The 10,766-nt window shown below is 37.4% G+C and overlaps 2 protein-coding genes across 3 annotated transcripts; both read left to right on the top strand.

Moving 5' to 3' along the window:
* The first annotated feature begins 858 nt into the window (after nt 1-858).
* Nucleotides 859-2,143, top strand: LOC124641598 (dynein light chain roadblock-type 1-like). The gene is made up of 4 exons (XM_047179741.1): nt 859-915; nt 1,149-1,236; nt 1,563-1,663; nt 1,922-2,143. The coding sequence occupies exons 1-4, from the start codon at nt 859-861 to the stop codon at nt 2,066-2,068; spliced, it is 393 nt and encodes a 130-aa protein (XP_047035697.1). The 3' UTR covers nt 2,069-2,143.
* Nucleotides 2,144-3,315: 1,172 nt separating this feature from the next.
* Nucleotides 3,316-10,421, top strand: LOC124641378 (KH domain-containing, RNA-binding, signal transduction-associated protein 2-like). Of its 2 annotated transcripts, none has more exons than XM_047179447.1 (7): nt 3,316-3,667; nt 4,973-5,097; nt 5,428-5,537; nt 6,186-6,391; nt 6,815-7,065; nt 7,456-7,651; nt 8,529-10,421. In XM_047179447.1, the coding sequence occupies exons 1-6, from the start codon at nt 3,454-3,456 to the stop codon at nt 7,642-7,644; spliced, it is 1,095 nt and encodes a 364-aa protein (XP_047035403.1). In that variant the 5' UTR covers nt 3,316-3,453; the 3' UTR covers nt 7,645-7,651; nt 8,529-10,421. The 2 variants fall into 2 exon arrangements, with proteins under 2 accessions (XP_047035403.1, XP_047035402.1); XM_047179446.1 differs by having other exon boundaries at nt 7,453-7,651.
* Nucleotides 10,422-10,766: the final 345 nt, after the last annotated feature.

Below are 10,766 nucleotides of genomic sequence, written 5' to 3'. Positions count from 1 at the left end.
TAGAAAGTACATACAAACATAGAAAAGTTGCATTGGTACTTGCCTGACCAACAATTGTTGATTCCGTGTCCAATATTTTTTACTGCTCTAATTTGCAATGGAACCTTTTTTATAATTTAAATATCGTATTTCATAACCAACAGGATATAATGGATGACTTAGTGGCTTATCGGATAGTGACCAAATCAAATGAGCTCTTAGTTGCCTCCGACGCCGAGTTTTCAGCGTGCGTTCTTCAAAAACTCAAGTCTTCGGAGAAAGAGGACCCTCATAAACACATACATTAGAAAGGTACTTGTGTGTGCTATCTTTATTTAAAGGTCCATCCCTTAAGTGATTGACCATCACTTTTTAAGGGCTAATATTCGTTTGTACCTAAGGGATAATAACGTAGTTACTATAAGACTTGCATAATGATGCTGGGAAATTGGGTATAAGAAAGTTTTGGGACGCCCAAAGTAAAAACCAGGGCCCTAATACTGAGACGAGAAAACAAGAAACTAGGAGTTTCACAATTCATATTCTAATTACCTACGCCCGCCGTTATTTCATTCGGTATTAGCTTAATCATATAAAAAATTAGCTTCTGCCAGCGGTTTCACCCGCATCCCGTGGAAACCTCTGCACGAACCCGCAGCCTATAGCCTTCCTCGATAAATGGGCTATCTAACACTGAAAGAATTTTTCAAATCGGACCAGTAGTTCCTGAGATTAGCGCGTTCAAACAAACAAACAAACAATCTCTTCAGCTTTATAATATTAGTATAGATAGGCCACATTTTTATCCGTGTGATATTAGTAACAAAGAGCATGATACATCTTTTCTTTCTTCCAGAGTTCTTTGTGCCATAATTAATAATGAAAATAATTACAAACTTATTGAAAGATGCAAGAGATGAATGGCTTGTACGAACCGTAAGTTTCAACAAATCAATTCAGGACCAAGTTCACTAGTTACCGTTACCGATAAAATGTCTGTTAGTTATCTGATAGGTATCGCTATCTATCAGATAAAAGCTGTTTATAATTTTTACCATATATTGCTATCCGAGACATGTGAAACCGAGTTATAGTTTATCTGTCAGATATGTTCTTGACTATATAGACCAGACCATAGGCTATCAAAGAGTTTTGTTTCTTGATTTCAGACGGCCACAATTAACTCTGCTAACCCCATCGTGGACAGAATAATGGATGATGATTCAGTAGAAGGCGTAATAATGACCAACAAAGAAGGTTAACATCTACACTCCCGAGCAAAAAAATGGAATCGCCCCCTTGCGCTATACAATTACAACGATTGCCAATGATACAATATTACAGTTAAATGTTTATGGTCTCGTTTGAAAGCCTATACTTTTAGCTTTAAGGGTAGAAACAAAAAAATCATTTCCGTATCATAACTCCTGAAAGTTAATCATCTTTATTTAAGACAGCAACGAAAATCGGGCGAAAAATAATATAATATGGCACGAAAGAGGCGAGGTTTAATTGGACACCTAAAAGTCTATGATATTGTTGCAGATTATAAGCATATAAAATAAAGTGACGGTATGTTTCAGGGGCCCCGATATTGACCAATATGAGCGTTACTAGCGCCACGAATTATGGCAGAGCTCTTCACAAGTTTGGACAAATATCGCAAATCTACATTAAAGAACTGGTGAGATATTTTTTTGTTGAGTACATAAGGAAGTACGTACATAGATAGGGGTAGTACATGGGGATAGTAGATAAGGGAGTACATAGGCAGAGTAAATCAATGAGTATATACGGCAGTACGGAGAGTATAAAAGGAAGAAATATTTGTACATAACAAATAAATTGGGGTTGAGTGTGATCTTGCCCCGAGTACCCACTAAACATCCGCCATTATGTCGCATAAAATAACGTGATTATCATAATTAAAACTTATTTTCAGAACCCTGTCGAAGAAATAATAATAATACGAATCCATACAAAGAAAGATGAAATAATGGTGGCACCAGACAGTGAGTTCAACATCATGGTGATACAACACGCTAGATCCCATCACAAGCCGAAAGACAAGAAAATAAAAGACAAATGATCGACAAACTCTCAAGTTTAAAAATAATCTATTGTTTATTATGGCATTGTTTTTATAAGGAATAAACACTGAAATGAATATATTCGTCGTTTAGTTTTCAACCCACAATCGCCCTTGTGTTCAGTGGTTCTAGAGCAGTGGTTCTTAACCGGTGGTCCGCGGACCACTGGTGGTCCCTGGAGGCATTCCAAGTGGTCCGCGAAGCATCGCTTCGCGACGTTGCTAATCTAATTTTATTTTTAACGACTTATCTATGCGAACAGGGGTTTTCGCATGGACGTATAAAAGATATCCATCTTAGTTGTCCAACAGAAAAAAAAATATGTTTGGGCTACATTTTACGTAATTTTGGCTTTGAGTCTTAAAAAGTAATTAAAATTTCGCGCTCGCTCTGCTCGCGTATTCAAAAACCGTGTGCCTTTATTTTTGCATTTGTCAACAAACAAAAAATTAAGTATGTTTGGGCCACATTTTACGTAATTTTTGGTTTGAATCCGAAAAAAATTTCGCGCTCGCTTCGCTCGCGCATTTAAACGCAATGTTTGGTTTGTAACATATGGAAGATTTAGTTAAAGCTATAAATACGTTCGTGGGTTTTCGACGCTTCTGATTGTTAAAAACAAGCATAGAAATCTGTTGGATGCCACTGCCGACATGCGTTTAGTTTTGAGTAGTACTGAACCAAGAATTCAGAAGTCAGTAAAGAGAATGCGGTCACAAAAATCTCATCAAAATCTGTAAATTTTAATTATAAAGTGTATTCTTTATCGTACTTCTATTATCGTACTCGTATTCTTTATCAAAGAACCCTCAATTTAGGTAAACCATTGGGGTGGTCCCCGGCAAGACAAACTTTTGGTAAAGTGGTCCCTCATTCATGCCAAAAAGGTTAAGAACCACTGTTCTAGAGTAAGTAGACCTAAGGCCGCGAACGCACAGGCAGGTGGCTTGCTTAGCGCTTAGTGTCTAGCGCGTCACCTAGCGAGTAGCCCAGTAAAACGAACGTTCTAAAATGCCGCTAGGCACTAGGCGCTAAGCAAGCCACCTGCCTGTGCGTTCGCGGCCTTAGAGTAAACCAAAGATTTATGTGTCATGGTAATGCACAGTGGCTACAGACTCGGCGAAAACCTCAGAAAGGATAAGGATGCCATTTAACCACCCATTCATTCAGTAGTTCTAGTCAGTCATCCGACTGGGTAAAAACCATAGATATTTTATAACGCGCTAGAAATCGAGATTTTTTATTGGCAACACTGAATGTGAATCTGACGTCGCCACGCGAGCCATAGATTTCTTGTGGCAGACGCCGTTTCTCTGTGAATGTGACTTAGTAATTTTTTGATAAACGTGTTAATATTCATTAAACTTAGTTAAGCTATTTAAAAATGGCTGAGAAATACGACAAAAACGGATACAATAGTAGTGATTTCAAGCGAAATGCGCCGATAGATGAAAGTATGGAAAATGACCCAGAACAAGATGGCGAGGATAATCCAAAAATAAATGAAAAAGCCGGTGAATACATGAGAGAGTTGTTAAGCGAGAAAATAAAACTTAATAATGCTAAGTTTCCTATTATTACAAAACTTATTGACCAAGGTATGTAGTGTTTTTGATGACTTTTAATTTAAATGAGAAAAGACGCGCCGGTCGTGTCATTTTTGGTTTTGGCAGGCCAAAATATTGTTGTTTCGAATCCGATTGTTGAAGTCTCTTACTTACTTTAAAAGTTTTATTCCTGTTTTCTATTTCTACATAATTTAACTGATACTTCCAAAAACAACTTAGAAACACGCACTTTGAAGACGCCGAAGTTAATAAACACAAAAATGCTTATTTACTGAATCACAGCAAAATACAATATATATTTCCTTAATTTCATCATCAATCATCAGCTTTTGTTAGTTTGAAATATTTATAAATATCAACAATATCCGATTGTGAATCTATGGTGTATTATAACCTCCATGACACATAGGTATCTACCTTTTTTATTAATCGTCGTACATATATCCCGGTCATTGACCCCAGGTCATGTGGCAAATATGTCTAACCAAACAAACTACCAATAATATGTTACAAAGGCAATAAGAATAACTATATGTACTTATAACTTGTACATAACTAGCTACAATGTGTAATTAATTAACTTAAACAATTAATGTTGTTTGCACAATCACTGTTAATGCAAGATAATTTGATATGACATCATCTGCCTAGCCTTTCAGTAAATCTATGTTAGGGTCAGCTGTAAAATACTGATGCTCAAATTCCAGTTCCAGTTAAGACTGAATTAACTGGGTATTTATTGTTTTACATGGACCAAATGTCTATATGACCTCCTTAACCCAGTTATCCGGGCAGCCCAATACATCTTGGTAGACACTTGGTAGCTACTTAGTGGTTACTGATTACCCACAACTGCCAAAGATGTACAAATTATAGACAGTTATCCACCAAATCCTTTTTCCATAGTAATATATTAAAGAGGAAACATTTTATTGTTAATTTGTACAATAAAATGTTAAGAAACTTGATTTGAAAATGTTTTAGTGTTAAAAAGAGTTGCTTTCTCTGTGTAACATAAGCTATATAGCCAGATTCAGAATGCCCCGGAACAGGGTGAAACCGCATAAAACAGTTACTTTTAAATATACTAGCTCATCTAGCTTCATGAGGTTAAATATTTCCTTCCATATATTCATAAGCCTGTCTTAACACTTTTGCTGCCCAGCTCACCTATGCAATTCCTATCCACATGCCCAAAAATATTTTGCATAATTACATAACAACCCGGTATTCGAGTCCAACAGCACAATTGTATCGGAACGGGACCCTTATGCCCGAAAACCCGGCGTCCGGGTTCACTTAACTTTGTCATCACTATTTTTATTTTGGTTACAGAGGTCACAAAAGTACAAGCTTCAGGTCGGATACCGGGCAAAGACTCCAAATATCTAGATGTCTTCCGTGAAAAACCCACAAAGGTCACCGTTAAGGTCTTAGTTCCAGTTAAGGAGCACCCTAAGGTGAGTTTCTTTCATAATTTAACAAAAATATTGTGGTACAAAGAATTGAAAAACACAACAAAAAACAAAGTATTATTCTCTCCAAAATGAATAGTGGTTTACAACTTCCAAGTACATGTATGTAGTCCAACCCTTATGACTATTGCTTACTTAAAGTAAATATCTTTTTACTGAGTAACTTAGATCTATTCTTACTTCCTGTTTTTAATGAAGCAACAAAGCCCTAAGTGTGTCAACAATCACACGAATTTTCGTGTGATTTTTTAGTTTTTTTTTTTTTAATTCAATTTTTCAATGCATTAACATGTTTTTTTTAATTTAATTCCACAGTTTAATTTTGTTGGCAAGCTACTCGGACCAAAAGGCAATACTATGAAGCACTTACAGGAAGAAACCATGTGCAAAATGGCAGTTTTAGGCAGAGGATCAATGCGCGACAGGTATCTATCTAGAATCTAGACTTAACTTAATATAAACATTTTACTTGACGAGTAATTTTCTTCAGTTTCACCCGCGACCTGAGTAACCTACATGACTAAAGAGTAGCCTTGATATAGTATAGGTATTTGGTACGTACCAAATTTCATCAAAATCTGTCTAGTAATTTCTGAGTGAAATAATAACAGGCTTACACACATACATCCTCACAAACTTTCGCATTTATAGTTTTAGAAGGATTTTAGTGATAGGATTTTTTTAGTTTCAGAGCCTTTAGAGTTCAAACAAGCAAACAATATAATATTATTTCTATTATCTAGCTTACATAGGGTTGCCATCTCGAATTTCGCCAAACCCGGACAAACATTAAAAAAACCCGGATATTTGGCGTAAATCGCATTTATCCCCCGAACGAGTACGATTTTTTTTTAACAAAAAAATACCTAATTTGTAATCCATTTACTATTAAAATATATTTAAATTCCTTGAGTTGCTTCCTTACATGAAAAGTGTCCGAGTTTCCCCGGACACTTCTTGAAACCGCCCGGACGGCCTCCAAACGAGGACAAATCCGGGGAAACCCGGACGAATGGCAGCCCTAAGCTTACACTAATTCAACATACATCTTATTTTTTTTTTTAATTCCACAGACAAAAAGAAGAAGAGCTGCGCAACTCCTTGGACCCTAAATACGCGCACTTATCGGACGAGCTTCACGTAGAGATCAGTGCTCTCGCGTCGCCCGCCGAGGCGCACGCGCGGATCGCATACGCTCTTGCCGAAGTTAAGAAGTACCTGGTGCCCGATACCAATGATATGATCTGGCAGACACAGATGAGAGATATTGAGAGGGGTGGTGAGTACTTGATTCATTTACACCATTATTTTTGTCGTTTTAATCCCGAAAATCTCGCAATAGGTGTCAGTAAGGCCCCTAGCATGTTAAATACACAAAATAAGTGTAAAAAAAATCTGCTGTTCTATACAAAATAGAATTCTGTGTGGGCAATAATGTATGAGACAGCAGATTTTTATAAGGTACTGCTTACTACTTAAAAATCTTTTAAGAGAATTATAAACAAGTAATTATTATAAGCGACGGTAATCCGTCGCGACCGGAGAGAGATCAGGTGCAGGACCGACGTTAACGTGCTCTCAGATGCATTGAATCAATCACCAACTTCCAGACTACAGGCTGCTTTCAAAGTAAAGTCACTTAGTAACAAAGTTTTGGTAACAAAGTTAAGTAACAAAGTACACAAGAACATTTGTCTCACAGGTGCAGCGGGTGCCAGACGCGGGCCCCCAGGTGGCTACGGAGGCGCCGGCCGCGGCTTCGGTTTCGAGGCGGGCGCTGGAGCGTCCGCGCCGGGCGGGCCTCGCGCCAGGCCTCGCATGCCGCCCGCGCCGCCCATACCTCGCGCCATGCCTCCTAAGAACAAGGTCATCAGCATATTGGACCGAGCGCGGTCTGCTATGGAGACCTCGTACCCGTACGATGATGTGTACCAACAGATGCCTGAGCCTCCGGTATGTACTTCGGATTTTAATAACCAATCTATGTGTTATATTTTATGATAAAAGTAATGTCAAAGTCCTGAAAAATAAATTTTTGGTTAATATTGTATTCATGTAGAAAGTGAAATAGGTATTCTTTGAAGTCAAATAAGACTCGGTACCGTCGCAATACAACCATTATTTTTAACTAGCGACCCGTTCCGGCTTCGAACGGATGCCATGTTAAAAATAAGATAACAATATTTCTTCACTCTTTAATGGATGTTATTATACACATAAACCTTCCTCTTCATCATAATCTGTTGCGTAGCTTTAAATGTGTAAAGGTATTAAGCATACATAGAGAGAGACAGAAACCGGCTTTGTTTTATACTATGTAGTGATTTTTCAATCCCACAGCAGATCCGTGGCCCAGTCCGAGGCGCGGCGGCGGAGCCCGACTTCTACTACGAGCGTGGCCACGATCGCTACTACTCGGACGAGGGCTACGGCTACAAGGAGGACGCGCGCGAGTACAAGTCCGTGCGGGCGGTGGGCACGCGGCGCCAGCACTACGCGCGAGCCGAGCCCTACGCGCGCCCGCCCAAGTAGACACCGAGTATGACACGTAGCACGGCGCTTGCCCCCGAACCTAGGGTCACATCGCGCTCCCCCAAACGTATCGGCTTAGGGTCACATCGGTTGCTCCCAAACGTATAGGCGTAGTCACATCCCATCTTACCCACTTGTAATCGTTACTAACCCATAGCATTTACCACGAGCTTGCCTTATAGCAGGCTTACCAACTTGTCACATTACAGGCATAGGCCCCTATGTCATGTTACTGACCTGTCATCGTTTCTAACCTATATAATTTGTCACGAGCTTGCCTTACAGCAGACTTATAAGCCCTATGTCATGTTACCAACTTGTCACTTTTAAAAACACGTAGCATTCGTTATGAGCTTGTCTCATAGCACCATTATTGACCCCATTTCATGTTACCAACTTGTCACATTACAGTACATCCCATATTATACAACCTTGTTACATAGTAGGTTTATTGCCACCATTACATGTTACCAACTCGTTAAATTACTTTTAGAAAGCAATATAATTGGTTGTCATATAATTATCTGTCATGTTACAGACCTGTCACATTACAGGATAGTTATCTACAGCTTTGTCATTGGACTTATTAACCCTATTTCATATTACTAACTTGTCACATACTGTCCCAAGCATCTCATTATGTCATCTTTTCTTATTACAGGCTTGATTACAAGCGGCTTACAAACACCATTTCACCTTATCATCACCAAAACCTCCTATCTCATTAAAATTAACTAACTCAATCGGGAAAGCGCCAGTGCATACATTTTTATTTTGCTTTTATTAACCATTATTTTGGGATTATGACTTTTGTTGCTTATTATTTTTTTGTTTGACATCAACTGTCAAGTCAACCCACTTTAAAAAATATTTCATTTTTTCAGGACTACAAAAAAGCGCTCCCACTAAGTCTGGTGAGTAAAAAGTTGTATTGGATCTAAACCCACAAGATTAATAAATAAATACCGAAAAATATATGAAGACTAAAACGTTAAACGCCGAAGAAAAACAATACAACTACCAAGTACACAAAAGATACAACTTCAGTAAAACTAATTATTATAATTATTTTTGATGGACCAAAGTACACTGATACTGTGTATTTGACATTGCAATAAAAATACTTAAATGGTAAAAACATATTTAAACAATATTATGTTAACAAAAGTATAATTTCTTTTATTTTGTAATACAGCATTTAAGCATGGAAGTGCTGCCATTAAAAAAAAATGTAAAATGCGTAACCGCATTCAAGCAGGTCAAATTTTACAAAACTATAATATGTAAATTTTAAAAAAGCAATTTTTAAAATCTATGTTAGTAAGTAACTTAATAATTTTAATAATATTAGTATACTTAAAACGACTTCAACATGTTTTGAATTTAGTAAACGTAACTGCACCTAGTTTTAGATGACATGAGAAAGTTGCCAGCCGCAAAAGTTACAAAAGTATCCAAAAAGGTTTTGCACTTTCTTAAATAATTAAGGTATAATTATGAAAACATGTTGAACAAACAAAATATAAATGTATTCAATTTTTGTGTGACTATGTAATAAATAAAATAAAAAAAATATTAATGTTTAATTTGTACAGTACACAATTGGTATTTTAACCCAAAAAAACGGTGGCCTTTTTAAATATTATGAACGAGAACATGAAATTCAAAATTATAATTGAAAACAAATTGGTAGATAGTACTTTCCTTAACCTTTCGTAATACGATAAGGGAACATTGGACAAGCAGCAAATTAATTACCAAAATAAAAAGGTAAAATTATGAAACTTCCATTAATAATTCTCACAAATTGAACATGTCAGAATTTGTAAACTTCAATCATCACAAGTCGGTTTTATTTAAAAATATCACAGGATTATTATTTATTCAGCATTGAAGATAGAAAATTTAAAAAGAAGTCAATTTAAGACAAAAATGGTAATAATCAGGCAGAGGTAACTATAACACCTAATTCATTTTTGTTGAAAAAAAAAATACAAATCGCCATATATTTTTATACACAAATACAATAATGAAGAAAATCCTAGAAGACTGAAGAAAACACTGGACTGATAAAATACTAAGTATACGAAATAATAATTATTTGAAAGTAGTAATAAAATTAGTTCGATTACTTAATTAAAATTCAAATCAAAATGTGAAAATTTTCAACTGTAAGCTGATATAAAACAACAATATTTAGGCTGCCCGCTGAGAAAAGGTAAGTAATAAATAAGAACGAAAGAACACTTCTCAGGGCCTCATCTTCTGCCTAGCTATTTCCCAACTATTTTTCCAGTCTAACCGGATGCAGCTGAGAATCTTCGTTTTACAAGGAGCGACTGCTTATCTGACCTCCTCAACCCAGTTACCCGGGCAACCCAATACACGTTGGTAAGACTGTCTTCTGTCTACCTGTAAAGACTGCCAAAGATGTTCAAATCACAGCCGGGACCTACAGTTTATCGTGCTTTCCGAAACACGGAAGATTATGACAAGACTTGGCACCTAGGTAAGAAGTTTGAGCAGAAAGAAGCATAACTGGCCGAAAATTATCCGACCCAGAAACAATATGGTACTATGCAGCCAAACAAAAGCGAAAAGGGGAGCCAAGTCAGCCAATTGAAAATTGCAATGTATTCATTTTTTGATGTCTGAAATAAAATCAGATCTGCTGTGAAAGATCAACTAACGTTTACTCAGCTTTAGGTACTCGTTTGAACTGTTCCTGATTGGTTTAACAATATTTCCAGGTTTATAATAAAACTCTTTTTAACCAATTTAGATGGTTTTATTTTATCTTCATACCTTGCGATAGGTACTAAAATCGATGGTCTTACCTCAGATCAAATAAATAGGTCTCTAAGAGCTCTTCCTCACTAGGACGCCATGGCGACGACGCCAGCGGCTCAGGTCTGGCTACTTTTGGCATCCAAAAGTCGCCAATTTGAGTGGCCATGGCGTCTCGACAGTCAATTGTTTACGTCGTCGCTGAAGAAATCGCACGCTGACTGGCGACCACACTGGCGACTGAGTGAAGGAGGTGCGCTTTATCGTGTACATTAGGGTGCGTCCACATCTGGCGAATGCGCGCAGCACGCGAGCCGATCGCGAGCTGCGCGCGT

The sequence above is a fragment of the Helicoverpa zea genome, chromosome 22, assembly GCF_022581195.2.
Source record: "Helicoverpa zea isolate HzStark_Cry1AcR chromosome 22, ilHelZeax1.1, whole genome shotgun sequence".
NCBI classification, from domain to species: Eukaryota; Metazoa; Arthropoda; class Insecta; order Lepidoptera; family Noctuidae; genus Helicoverpa; species Helicoverpa zea.
Note: the sequence above shows the minus strand (reverse complement) of the source record. Positions and strands in the feature narration are given on the sequence as shown.

What these genes read in the sequence shown, in the direction of transcription:
- LOC124641598 (XM_047179741.1), top strand. Translation starts at nt 859, where the DNA reads ATGAAAATAATTACAAACTTATTGAAAGATGCAAGAGATGAATGGCTT. An exon ending in ATGAATGGCTTGTACGAACC is followed by an intron (nt 916 to 1,148) that starts GTAAGTTTCAAC and finishes TCTTGATTTCAG; the next exon opens with ACGGCCACAATTAACTCTGC. An exon ending in AATAATGACCAACAAAGAAG is followed by an intron (nt 1,237 to 1,562) that starts GTTAACATCTAC and finishes GGTATGTTTCAG; the next exon opens with GGGCCCCGATATTGACCAAT.
- LOC124641378 (XM_047179446.1), top strand. Translation starts at nt 3,454, where the DNA reads ATGGCTGAGAAATACGACAAAAACGGATACAATAGTAGTGATTTCAAG. An exon ending in CAGTTAAGGAGCACCCTAAG is followed by an intron (nt 5,098 to 5,427) that starts GTGAGTTTCTTT and finishes TTAATTCCACAG; the next exon opens with TTTAATTTTGTTGGCAAGCT. An exon ending in AACAGATGCCTGAGCCTCCG is followed by an intron (nt 7,066 to 7,452) that starts GTATGTACTTCG and finishes TCAATCCCACAG; the next exon opens with CAGATCCGTGGCCCAGTCCG.